The sequence below is a fragment of the Conger conger genome, chromosome 3 (genome assembly GCF_963514075.1).
Source record: "Conger conger chromosome 3, fConCon1.1, whole genome shotgun sequence".
NCBI classification, from domain to species: domain Eukaryota; kingdom Metazoa; phylum Chordata; class Actinopteri; order Anguilliformes; family Congridae; genus Conger; species Conger conger.
The window spans coordinates 46,605,863-46,619,745 of record NC_083762.1 but is presented as its reverse complement, the minus strand read 5'-3'; the positions used below and the strand labels follow the sequence as shown (position 1 = coordinate 46,619,745).

Below are 13,883 nucleotides of genomic sequence, written 5' to 3'. Positions count from 1 at the left end.
CTTGATGAAAATGTTTATTGTTTATTAATGTTTATCTGCAGGAATGGCAGTTGAACATACATGAAACATATTCTGGATTCAGCAGTCAGACTGAACCCAGAATCTGTGCTGTGATGACTTTTTATCCCATTTATAGTCTTGGTCAGGAATGTTCAATACACGTGATAGGAGGATGCAGACACATTTGTGATTCCTATCAGTCAGGCTGTCACGTACTGGCCATCCTGCTGTGACTGAATTAGCTCTGTACAGTACATCCAAACTAGAAAGCCAATGGATTTCTCTATTTGCACATAAGTAAAGAAAATAAACAAGGAACGAGGTGCCATTACTTGACTGAATTCAGTTGAAATGTGTTTATTAACAACAAACCTTTTAGATTACTATTACATTACTATCACAAATTCATGCTTCCTAAAAAACTAGTCATCAACAAACAATTATAGTAAAAAAATAAATAACTGCCAAATGGCACAAATATCAAAGAATGAACAATTTAAAGTCATCGAGTAATCAGAACTCAAATATTGACCAAAGAATGTAAACAAAATGTAAACAACACAAAATTGTACATCTACAAAACTCATTGGGAGCATTTTGGGGGTTAGGTGTCTTGCTCAGGGACACTTCGACACACTCAGGGCGGAATCGACCCGACAAGCCTCCCACTGCTGTGACCGCCTGAGCCAATGTCACCCCATATGACTTTCAGATGCTGAGAAATTCTCATATTTTAACAGCAGTGTGGAAATATTGCAGTAAAGAAAAAATTGAATAAAACAAAAACACAATAACAACAATTTCATTAGGAACAATTGAGGTTGAAACTCACAATACAACTTGAAATGCTATCAGTCTAATACAGCATTTTTCTTTACATGGCTCACTTTCCAACTTTACAGAATTTCGTGACACACCACTCTCAAAAGTGACATAAATTGATGTAACACATGAACAATAGGCCTGAATTTTCTTTTGGGGTTTGAATTGCATGGTGAAATGCATCAATCTGGTGCACTTTGGGAGGAAAATTAAGAGGCTAGATACAGGAAGATTTTTATCTTCGTACATGACAATATATCACAGTTGGGCTATAGCTTGGCCAGCTAGATGCTGGAAATAATAAAGCCTTCAATGAGGCTATGCAAGTATTTAGCTAGTTGGTTTCACTTGGCAGACCAAGAGGCAGACCAAGAGAACCGGACCTGCCAATTCTGGTGGTCTCTCGCGAATGTCAATCGAGCTACACGGTGCAGGGCTGTGAGCACAGGTCCCACTAGAGGATGTCGGGCCCTCATGCCACCCTCATGGAGTCTGTTTCTGACCGTTTGGTTGATTTAGTTGATTTTAATGTTTAAATGCATATTTGATATTGTTTGCGTAAAATTTTTGTAGTATATTCAAACAAAAATAGGCCTGTTTTTGAAAACAACTTTAATTCCTTGCACTTGCGCTAACCTTATTGAGGTTGTGTAATCGTTTGCTCATAAAAGGATAGTTTAAGAGGATAGTGGATAGTGACGTGGCAAAACTATACTGCCTTTTAACCCACAAAACAGTGATTTATATGATGCATATTTGCTGTCTGTGGCATTCACACATCATATAATTTGGTGAAAAACATAACTTTCATGGTACTAAAACAAGGATTGGTTTACTCAAATTTCACATTTCCATGCCACTCACCCATGAGAAGTGTGTTGCTATAGTACCCATCAAACTGTGCAAAATCCCTATGTTTCAACATACCCTGTGCCCTACATTTTACCCACAAATAAAATAAATAAATAAATAAATACACGACCAAGTGCCAAGGTCATAATGCTGTCACTAGGTAAAAAATATTTAAACTCTCAGTTTTTCAATCAATACAAAACTGCATTCACTGGCAACTATGTGGTGCACACTGGTACCGGCAGATGGTGGACTGTAATGTATATTATTCAACCCTGTCTGTAACGTGGACTCACGACAGCCTGAAGTAGAGTGCTCACATTTGCCACCTGGTGGTTGGGTCAATAACAATCCAAGGATTATGGGTTATCTGCTACAAATGACTGTTCAGCCTTTTACTGGGCAAAGAAAATAATAGAATTCAAATGGGAATTTCATTATAGGAGCTACTTAAATTCTGAGAACAATCATTATCAATCAAGAGGTGCGACAACAAATATTTTCCCTGATAAAAAAGAGTAAATGTTTTTTCCCCAAATGATAAATCCTGACAATTATTTTCTTATTTCTCAGCATCATAATGGCTTCCTTGACTTTCATTGGCACAACTCAATGTTGACAGTCTAACAGAATAATAATAATTATAATGATATAATTACATTTTATTTAGATGACACCTTTCATGCAACAAGTGACAGACAAACGTGCTTCACAGGGTATAATTAAAGGCAGGGTATAATTAAAACAGGAATATTAGAATAGAATAAAATAAAATATTTAAATTGAATAAAACAATAACAATGTATAAAAATAGGGAGAACAACCAAAAAATGTATTTCTGGAAATCAACATAAATGTTAAATGGAATTTTAATGTGATAAAATTGCAGTTTTTTGTTGCTTTTAAGCTCTCATTTTACCATCATTCCATCATTGACAACAGCAGGACCCCGAAGCCACCTAAAAATTAAAAAATTTCACTGAACATTCCATTGTTTACATTTATGGAGTTCGAACGTAACAATGGCTCTTGCTGGTTGGTGGCTGGTTGGTGGCAGTTCTATCAGAATTCTCAAAGATGACCAGGTCAATATTTGACTCTGTATGTCCTGCCTTATAAGTCTAAAGTCCTTGGTGATTTATGAATAGTTTAAATGGATTTTGATAATAGACCTGTCAGGCTCCAACCATGTTAATGCTTTCGAGCATGTGCCAAAGTTTAGTTCGGAGACATGGTTATTTCTTGACATAATTTACATAGCCACTGAACTCTTGGATCATACTGATAGCGGCCAAGAGAAATGAATGACGATTCAGAAAATATATAACTTTTCCAGATTTAAATCAGTGCTATGGTGGGGCTTTTGCCCTTTATGCACAATGCGACAAAATATTTTCATGACATTGACTGAAATATTTTGCCCTCCCTAATAAAAACACAATAAAAATTAAGCTTGATGACAATGTGATAAAACATAAATACAAAAGAACACAACACAATACAATGCAAGACAATACATGTTGTACATTTCAGTAGGTAAAAGCGAAAGAGTTGGATAAGATCATTGAAAAGCCGTCCAAAAGAAGTTTGTTTTTGAAGGCTACTTTCTCTTCTTTTTTTCCCAGATGAAGAAAATAGCTGCCATGTTGTGGTAAACTGTGGAGAAGCTCTACTGAAGAACAACACTTACTGGCCTTTAGTTAGCGATTTTATTAATATTCTCTCACACCAAAGTGTAGCAAAAAGGTTCTTGGAGGACCACTCCTTGCTCATGTTGTGGATGAGCTTTGTGTCCTTCTTCCAAGGTAAGTTTTCCTGGGAATTGGCCTTACTCAGGTCAACCCCTACCTTAGCAAGGCAGTAGCTGCAAAATTTGAAGGTCTGAGCTGTGTCTCTGTACAAATTCAGGGATTTGACAGCCATGCAACAAAAAAAAACAGCCATTTTCAAGAGGTATGCAAAGACAGAAGACAAGCGTGCCAAGGATGACTCAAAATCTGCTTACAACAGAAATGTCATTCACACACTGCTCTTATCTCTAGTCAGTTTATATGCGTGAAACATTAGACTGTACATCAGACAAACTCAGTGTAAAGTGTAGAGAAGTATTTTAATCCAAAGCAATTATGTATTTGACACAGTCCTTCCCTGATCCTGCCTTAGTGGTGTTGTGTACTTACTGTTTTAGGTATGAACTTGAACAAGAAGGAGCTGAATGAACACGTGGAGTTTGAGTCCCAGACATACTATGCGGCTTTTGCGGCAGAGCTGGAGGCCTGTGCACAGCCCATGTGGGGGCTCATAACCCACTGCAAAGTCAAAGTAAGACCACCCTCCATTCCCATTTACACATCCATTTCCATCATCTTCTCTGCCACAAAATCATACAGATGAGTGTTCTAAAGTTGTAAAATTATAATTAAAATTGTAAATTATTTTCTTTAAATGAAATAAATTAGGTTTTTATGTTCCCTACAGAGCCTGTTTTTATTCATTAATTGTTAAAAATACAATAAATTTCCCTAACTGTGATTTCATTTTTGCTCTTTTCCATAGGAAACACAGGAGTACACAAAAATGGTTGTGCGGTATTGTCTGGAGGCTTTGCAGTTGTGGTTTGGTGCAATTGGCTTTGTAGATGAGGTATATCTTATTAATTCCAATATCTTATTAATCGCCATTTGCATTCAGACAAATTCTCTCACAAGCAAAATTTGTTTTGTGATGTTCTTTTCAGCCAACTCCCAATCAAGTGACTTTTCATCTGCCTCTTCACCGCTACTATGCCATGTTCCTGAGCAAGGTCAGTACAGCTGACAAGATGCCTATATGGGTCCCAAACTGGGTTTTATACATGGACCTGATATGAATAAATATATTTTTTAAATAAAATGTCACTTGATCTAACATTGTTATTGCTTAACAAATCTTTGCAAATAATGTTGCCATTAATAGTCTACAGATGATTTGCGAAGGTTTAACTAGTATGACTAATAGTCATTTTGTCATTAGACAAAAAATAAAATTATTTGCTGATCAATAGCAAAGTTTAGAAATAGCTCACAGAAGATCATAATGTAGTTGGCCGTTTTTATGCTTTCTTAAAATCGTTTAATGACTTTGAATTTATGTGATAAATTATTTTATGTGGCTGGTGTTGTGGTTATATTTATATATGCATTAAATCCTACTCATTGCTCCTTTATGCGTACACTTAGCCTGCATGTTATATTGCAGCATTACATGAGTAATTAAAATTACTGCCTTAGTCACTTAACTGAAATTGTAAAAACTGCCCTGTTTTTCAGCACCATTTCAAATAACCCCTATTTTACTTGGTATATAGGGCCTAAGACTTAGCCTTATGGCTTACACTGCACACCCTGCACACACAATTTAATGTAATGTAATATTCAGAGCATTTTAGGCCTAATAGATTTGTAAATTCTGTAAATTCCGACTGTTTCCCAAGTATTTCTATGTTTAGACTAGTTTAAATGATGGTGAAATTTATTGAAAAGTACATCCCGATGATTAGAGCCAAATGTTTTTATTGAAACTTTAATGCTTAGCTAAAAATCACATGAGCTGATCTTTGTTCTGTAGTTGACAGATGCTGCGTGATTTAACACCGCTGGTGATTTCTTCCAGGCGGTCAAGTGCCAAGGGTTGGACTTGGATAGTCTCCTTCCAGATCAAGAAATGCTCATGAAGATCATGGTGCACCCTCTTCAGATTCAGGTACAAAAAATGCATTTGCTTTTCAGTTTTGTTTGAATAAATATCTTATCTTCAGTTCCTATTCACTTTCAGTTTTTCTAGTATAAAATCTTGCCAAAAAACCGTTCAGTGAGCATAGTTACAAAAAATGGGCCCCCTGACTTTCGGGCAAAAATCGCTTTATGCCTTCGCCCATATTGGCAAAATCAAACCATAGAGGTTTTATTTCTATAGGGCGGCCTATATCATAGTGGTTAAGGTAAATGCCTGGGACAGGCAAGGTCGGTGGTTCTAATCACGGTTTAGCCACAATAAGATCCGCACAGCCGTTGGGCCCTTGAGCAAGGCCCTTAACCCTGCATTGCTCCAGGGGAGGATTGTCTCCTGATTAGTCTGATCAACTGTACGTCGCTCTGGATAAGAGTGTCTGTCAAATGCCAGTAATGTAATGTAATGCATGGCCAAATGTGCTCAAAACGTGTAGTGAATGACTATTCACACTGCAGATTTTCAGCTGATTTTACTCTGGAAACCCCGCAGAAAACCCCAAAAAAGTCTGCAGATTCTGTCTGGGCCTACATATGACCCACAAAAACAAACTTACATTTCACAATCTGGGTAGGATGATATGCGTTCCCTGTCTTCTCCCCTTTTTGGATCTGGACAGTGCCAGATTTTGTGGATTGGGTTTTCAGAGTAAAGAGCATGATGAAGTCACCCAGAAATGTGAGACATCGTTGTACACTACGCTGGTGGAGTGGATGAGGGTGGAGTTTTAGTCATTTCGTTCCTACAATTCGAAAAATGGGACAGTGGAGGGAGGGAGGTAGTGGAGTTAAGGAGTATGCACTTTCCGGCTAATGGGACACCACTCGTTGTCGTGACAGGCTATTTCTGACCGCTTTCAAGATGGCAGTTAGCTCAGCTAACATTAGCTATTGATAGCTAGCTGGCTAGCTTTTTAGTTACTAGCAGCTAGCAATACAACTGTACAAAGCTATAATTAAGCTTGTCAACTTAAATAAATATATGTATTACCCCCAACTAATGTGTTACTTTCCTGGCTATCTATCTGTCTATACTTGAGGCTTAAGTTGCCCTGCTGCTCTAGGATCTGATTTCCAAAAATAACTAAGGACCATTGTCTGACCCTGATCAATGGGTAACACACCATAAAAAACAGCATCTCTGGTTAGTCTGTACCTATTCTAGCCATCAAATGTCTATCAGTGTGTCTTGTTGGGATATGCTTCCATGCTTAGCTAGCTAGTCTATATTGGCTTGGTGGTAAAGTAACGTTAACATTACTAGCTAATTGCGTTAGCGAGCTAGCTATGTAACGTTAAATAGGACAATTTAGCTACTGTAAAGCATATACATTTAACCAACAGCAGCAGACTAGTTGTCACTGCCAAGCTTACAAAACATTGCCTTAATGTAACGCTACCTACAGATTTGCAACTATCAACAGCTAGCACATCCTGGAATGAGGCATGACATCTTCTCTGTTCATTCTCTTTCACTGCCCGCCACTACATTAATTACATGGATAGCTATCATGGCAAGGAAGATAGGCAGAGCTAGCTAGTAACTGGCTTTGATCATGCTGTAATGTTAGCTAGTTTGCACAGTTAATTTAGCCAAACTTCGTCACCTATGGTTGGTTGGTCATGTAGCCAGCTAGCAAACCTATATTTTGCTAACCTGTGTAGTCAGCAGCTATTGAAATGATCTTGTGATGGAGCTCCCCAAATCCTAACCTTCACCATAAGTAAATAAAATAAAAAACAACAGAACCTCAATCACAATGAAAAGACGTCTGACTTTCTTGTTTTTATCCTTTTTTTTTTTTTTTTTCTTCGGGCAATGCTACAGCAAGCTGGAAAGAGAAAACTTAATATGCTCATGCAACCTTACAGAAGTTTCACCACGTGCAGTGCCATGTAAGGGAAGAAGGGTGAAACTGATGTAGGATTAGATGGATGCATTTTTAAATATGGCGGGTGGTACATTAATGGTACATTTTAAGTACATATAGCAACAAAATACTTACTTAATTGTTTTCAAGAAATTAATCAACTACTGCGTTCCTCTGAAAATAATCTATTTGTTTGAGAATATTTCGTCCTCAGCAGCCTGCCCGGTTGTTTGCAGCAGACCACCATAGTTACAGTACCCATAGCAGGCATTGTGTGTTGGAAGCCTTGTCAGTACATAGGTCAAGACAATGTTCTTGGTGCTTTGAATTTCCTGTCTTTTGCCAATCATTATGATATTATCTCTCACTTTAAACGTAGTTTCTGGGTTGAATAATAATAGTATTATAATAATAATAATAATAATAATAATAATAATAATGACTTTGTGCTGTATACGAATATAAATATAAAATCAATACATTTATAAAACAAATATTTAAAAAGACAAATTAGGCAGAAAAACCGTAGTATAAATAATTGAATAATGAATAAATTAAAACGAAACCGAAAGATTAGGCACTGTAGAAATGAGTAGTACATGCACTTGATTTAACCATACACAGAGCACCTCAGGTCTCGAAGAGAGTACCATGGTCAGATAAGACCAAAATTGAATGTTTTGGCTATACACACCATCCACATGTTTGGTGGCAAAATGGAATGCATACAAGGAGATGTACCTCATACCTACTTTCAAATTTGATGGTGGGTCATTGATGTTGTGTAGATGTTTTATTGCCAGTGGTCCAGGGGTTTACAACTGTGAAAAAGTGAGCATGAACTTAAATGTAAATCAAAGGAACAAAAGTTGAATATTTGGTGGCGTAGCCCTTAAATGCAATAGCTGCATCAAGTCTATGACCCATTGATTTTGTCACTTCTTTCAAAATGCATTTCCAGCCACCCCTTCAAGTGAAATGCATGGTTGATTGAAAAGCACTTTCTACATTTTTCCATTTATGAATTCCGCTTTTGCAGAGCGGAAAATGGGGGGACCCAACAAAAAAAGAGGTGTTTCTGTAAAATGGTAAAACATACACACATGTCAAATACCATGCTATTAAAGCTGATTGCCTATTGATCTCAAACTAACTAACTAATTCTTTTGGCAGGGAATGTGTATGAAATGCATGCTTTTGAACCACCAGGAAATGTATTTCATTGTATTACTGTTTTACAATATTTTATATTGATGCATGTTTTTGGTTGCAGTATTTTCTAGATTATTTTGATACAAAATACATTTACGTTTGCGGTATTTTGTATTAAAATACATTTCCATCCCTGAGCATTAGGTTGGTTTGATGGAATCAACAACAACAATTATATTTTGTGTCACACTTTTTGCAGCAGACTGTCACAAAGTGCAAATACCAGACCTGGACCCTCAAATAGTAAGAATATGACAACTGCTAAACAACTCTGCAGTGGGTGGAAAAGCCCTCTCAAACAATGGTGGGGAAAAAAACTCGGCTATATAGGGGCAGCCCATCATTGGCTGGCATAGTTGTAATGGCAGAATGGATAGAACAGAATGTAAGAAGAAATCTGTTATAGTTCAAATGAGGGGAAATTGCAGTTTTAGGGAGGCAGGAATCAAACCATCCTATCTCTTAGCACTCTGATTTGGGTGTGCTGCCTGCTTTGTTTTTGCAGGCAAGCCTGTCGGAGATCCACAGCAACATGTGGGTCAGGAATGGCCTACAGATAAAAGGTCAGGCTATGACCTATGTGCAGTCTCACTTCTGCAACTCCATGATCGACCCTGATATCTTTCTGCTCCAGGTAAAATGTGTGTGCCAATGCCCTTAGGAAATGTGCGAGAAGAAAAGTCAGCTGCCAGCTTTCATTTGATTTCTTTTCATTTTTTCACCCAAAAATGGTCTTGGGGATAGCGCATTTCCTTTTTTTTTTTTTTTTTTTTTTTACAGGTTTGTGCATCCAGGCTGGATCCGGACTACTTCATTTCCTCTGTATTTGAAAGGTAGGGACTATGCCTAATTCATGTAATTAATTTTGCCATTACTTTTTAATGACAAATATTTTCATTTATTGGTTATTTTTTCACAAGATTATTGTTAATGCGACTAGCATGATTTAATGATCGTGTTGTCTGTAATTAAGCAGAGGGCGCCGTGGGTTGGGACAAATAATACAGGAGCCAGTAATACATTTCTCTCACAGGTTCAAGGTGGTGGACCTATTAACCATGGCATCTCAGCATCAAAATGCAGTGCTGGATTCTGAACAAGAGAGACCAATGCTAGAGGGGGCTTTGACTTTTCTTGTTATATTGTCAAGTCTTCGCTTAAATACAGGTAATCTTAATTAGGTAGAGACTTCGGTTTCATATGTTGGCATTCTATATGCACTACTTTGTTAGAAGTATGTTTTAAAGAAAGAAAACTACTTATGCCATGTATCCTCCAATTCACATTATACATTTTCTGTGGTTCAACTGGTTAACATTCACTGTTTACATGCATTGTTAGAGGTTTTTCTGGGCTTTACAGACTGGATCTTTTCTTGAGGTCTTATGCTTATTAACGTTTAATTGGGGGTGACATTAGCTCAGGAGGTAAGAGCAGTTGTCTGGCAGCCGGTTTGATCCCCCGCCATAGGTATGTCAAAGTTTCCTTAAGCAAGACACCTAACCCCAACGAGCTGATTGGTAGCTTGCATGGCAGCCAGCCAGCTTGGTGAGTGTGTGTATGAATGGGTGAATGTGAGGCATCAATTGTAAAGCGCTTTGGATAAAAAAAGCTATATAAATGCAGTCCATAGATTGGACATCAGTAAGCCCAGACAAAATTTGCTTTTTTGGGGTTTTCAGTTGGAAAAAAAGCTGGGGGGGGTTGGTAACTCCTACACTACATTAATCAATGTGTTTTGGCCACACAAAATGTGTTAATTGAAGCTGAGAGGACCGCAGTGTTACAGAAAATCGATTAAGTCAGTATTCAACATTTTTAATTCAGTTACCAAGAATTAAAAACTTTAAAATTAAAATGTTTAACATTGGGAATGACTTATACATAAAACTATAATTGAATTGTTCAATAGATGGACACAAAGGTAGTAAAAAAAAAAAAAAAGCACCGGCCTTTCTGCATGTTTGTTTGTCTCTGTTTGGAAGAAGAAACTTACTTCGTTATTTAGCCCAGAAGATAAAATTGACATAAGCGCAAATAATCAGTCCATTCGAAATTCCCGTTAGAATTTGGTGCAAGATTGTTGTCTGTGTGATCTTGGCTATTGCACTGTGGGTGTGAAGCATGGTAACCCTATATCAGTAACCCTGAGTACACTAAATGGGACAAACAATCAATAGAGACCCTGTATGCTTAATTCTGTAGAAATAACCTATATTGAAAATTCTAAGAAAAACCCAAACAAATTCAAGCATGATCCTGAAACAAAATCTCAACGCAAATTAGAATGCGATTGTTTAAAAAAAAAAAAAAAAGATGGTAACCCAAGTTTAGAACAGTATAGAAGAGTATAGAACATGTGGCCACTGTATGACAGATGAGGTTGAGACAGAGATGCACTTTCTCCTTCAATATGAAAACTTCAAAACAACCATAGAGATATTTGAGACTACATACCCTAATCCAGTGGTTTCCCATCACGATCCTGGGTATGATGGTTTTATTTTATTCATTTTCTTATTGTTTCTGTTTTTTTTTTGTTTGGTTTTTTTTTTTCAGTTTTTTTTTTCAATTTTTTTTATGCACGAGAGGGTTTATTTACCCTCTTAAGCCACATCACGTCAGAAATATCCAAGCACTCCATGTATGGTAACAGTTTGCTGTCCAACAAAATTATGTAATTGATCAAATTCAAGACCAGGGTGAATTAATTGATAGACTTGTGTTGAAAGCATGGACACATGGCCACTAAAAGTAAATTGTAAAAATAATTTGGTAGAGCCAACTCTGCATTGTTTTAAGGAAAAATATGATCAGACTAAAACATGTGTTGATTAAAGTTCATTAGGAGCCTATTCATTCTCCTAATTTGATCAGTTTCAAATTGTGTTACCCTTTTTATTTAATTGTTTGCAATATGGTCATTTTCTTCATGCCATCTTAGCTATTTCTCACATGATATGTCTTTAAAATAATTCCTCTCAACAAGAAAAGCACATAACATAACACAAACAACTTGGTTGGAACAAAAAGCAGCATAAACAAACAGGACCGTAGTTTGTATCCACTGCCTTAATCTCAAACCGGTTCAATAGTTTTTTAATTTAGATCTTTTGCTTTATTTCATTTTTTTCTGAATTTATTTCCCATTTCTTGTTATTCTTAATGTAGTTAACAGAATAGTGCCCAACTGTTAATTTTACTATTTCAATGCTACATTTATTGTTACAACTAATTAACATGATGCAGCAGCACAATATAGTGAGTGCGGTAGCACTTTCATTCAAAACCTCAACCGTTTCAAAACCAATCGCACTACAATGGCTTGCCAACTACTGATTTTGGTATTGCTATGTTGAGCCATTTCTGTGATATGGATGCCCTTAAATAATTACAGTCCTCTCCAGAAGTATTGGAACAGCACGGTCAATTCCTTTGTTTTTGTTGTACGTAAACAATTGAGTTTGAGGTCAAAAGATTTACATGAGATAACAGATCTGAATTTATTTCTTGGTACTTTTATCTATATTCCTTAAACAACTTAGAACATATCCCCTTTTGTATCAGACCACCCAATTTTTTTTTTTGTCCAGATGTGTCCTGTTAGATTGATTGTTTAAACAATACATAGTTCTGAATGTCTACTCTTGGTTTTAGCCTTGGGTTTTCCATGTGAAGACTGCATTTGTGTTAGAGAAGATAAACCAACTTGAAGACCAGAGAGCTGTCTGTGGGTGAAAAGCAAGCCTGTGGAGATTGTTTGTGATGTCACTGACTCATGTTTTGGGGTTATTTCTGTCAACAACTGCTGTTGCTCATTACGCCAGTGGTTTCTATTTTTCAGGACATTCCAAGTTGTTGTACAAGCTATCCCCAATGCTCGTGCAATGGATTTCCCCTCCTTTGAAGGTATCTCAGCCAACCGTTCAAAGAAGTGCAGCAATATAGAGGCTCTGTCACAAGATGCAAACCACTCATCAGTAGTAAGAATCGGAATGCGAGATTACAGTTTGTAAAGAAGTACAGAGGTCAACCACAAAAGTTCTGGAACAAGTTTTATAGACTGATGAGACCATGTTTAACCTCTACCAAAGTGATGGAAAGGCCAATTGTGGAGCAAGAAGGGATCTGCTCATGATCCGTGATCCAGCATGGGGGAGGAAGTGTCATGGCTTGGGCTTGCATGGCTGCTTCAGGAGTGGGCTCACTAATCATTATTGATGATGTAACTCATAATGGTAGCAGGAGGATGAATTCAGAATTCAGCTGTCCTCATATTGTTCAGGCTAGCCAATGTACATTACATTACATTACATTATTGGCATTTGGCAGACGCTCTTATCCAGAGCGACGTACAACAAAGTAGGTTCTGTGATATCTGTATGCTAACGTTACCGTATTTTATGTTGGCGTGTCATGTGATCGCCAAATGGGTGGCCGCCTATAAACCAGTCTGCATTCAAGGGTGGAGTTTGAGTGCCCGTAAAGTGGGTAAAACAGGCTGGAGATTCAAGCCAAACACGTCAAGTGATGTCACTGGACTGGTCTGCTGGTCTGGTTATTTGTTGGATTTACATACTCTAAATAGTCATAGTTTCACAATAGCATGACCAAACAAAACTATTAGTCACTTTCCAATTTGATAACGATTCAATGACAGACTGCGCAATGTTATTTTAAACTGGTAAATGACGCTGTTCGACGTCGCATTTCATATTTTTCTTTTTAATCGATTTTCATGTTTCAATCCAATTTACCCCTCTGGGGTCTGAGGGCAAAATGAGGAAAACTGGTCGCTGTGCCATGCTCTGACATTTGTGTCATTCAAACTTTCTATACAGTGATTTCAAAATGTTTCATATCTTTGTTTTCGGGTCAAACTCAATATTATGGCAACAGCAATTAGGTCAGAATCATATGTTTGTCGTAAATTGCTCTAAATTGCTCATACAAATTGTAAATAGTAGTTTTGAACATGTGCACGAATGATGTAAAAACACATACAAATCTATTGTAACAAAATTTTTTGATCACTGACATTTGTTAATCTTGGGTATCAAAAGATGACAAAATATTGTTGCAAATCCAATTAGAAATATAAAATTAATTACAAAAACCTAGAGTTGTCCCTACTATTTTTCAGCAGCAGTTGACAATGTGAGGGCTAATTTACATTTACATTTTAGTCATTTGGCAGACGCTTTTGGTCTAATGGTCTTTCTTCTATTAATATTTATGTGGTATGCGGTCCTGCCAGGTAATGTAGGCTTTTCACACCTGGTCTGACCCCTCCCTACCTCTAAGGCAAAGCCTTTCCACAAAGCAGTACTCAGTGAGCCATTTAGAAGACAGAAAGACA

General features: G+C 37.2%; 1 protein-coding gene across 6 annotated transcripts in view; it reads left to right on the top strand.

Moving 5' to 3' along the window:
- ubr3 (ubiquitin protein ligase E3 component n-recognin 3) overlaps window positions 1-13,883 on the top strand; it is a 245,906-nt gene that overhangs the window by 77,863 nt on the left and 154,160 nt on the right. For all 6 annotated transcript variants that reach the window (XM_061235075.1, XM_061235076.1, XM_061235073.1 and 3 more), the window contains 8 exons: window positions 3,300-3,479; window positions 3,863-3,996; window positions 4,231-4,317; window positions 4,412-4,477; window positions 5,326-5,415; window positions 9,030-9,158; window positions 9,305-9,357; window positions 9,558-9,691. In XM_061235075.1, the coding sequence (XP_061091059.1) occupies window positions 3,300-3,479; window positions 3,863-3,996; window positions 4,231-4,317; window positions 4,412-4,477; window positions 5,326-5,415; window positions 9,030-9,158; window positions 9,305-9,357; window positions 9,558-9,691 (873 nt within the window). The remainder of the gene's footprint in view (window positions 1-3,299; window positions 3,480-3,862; window positions 3,997-4,230; window positions 4,318-4,411; window positions 4,478-5,325; window positions 5,416-9,029; window positions 9,159-9,304; window positions 9,358-9,557; window positions 9,692-13,883) is intronic.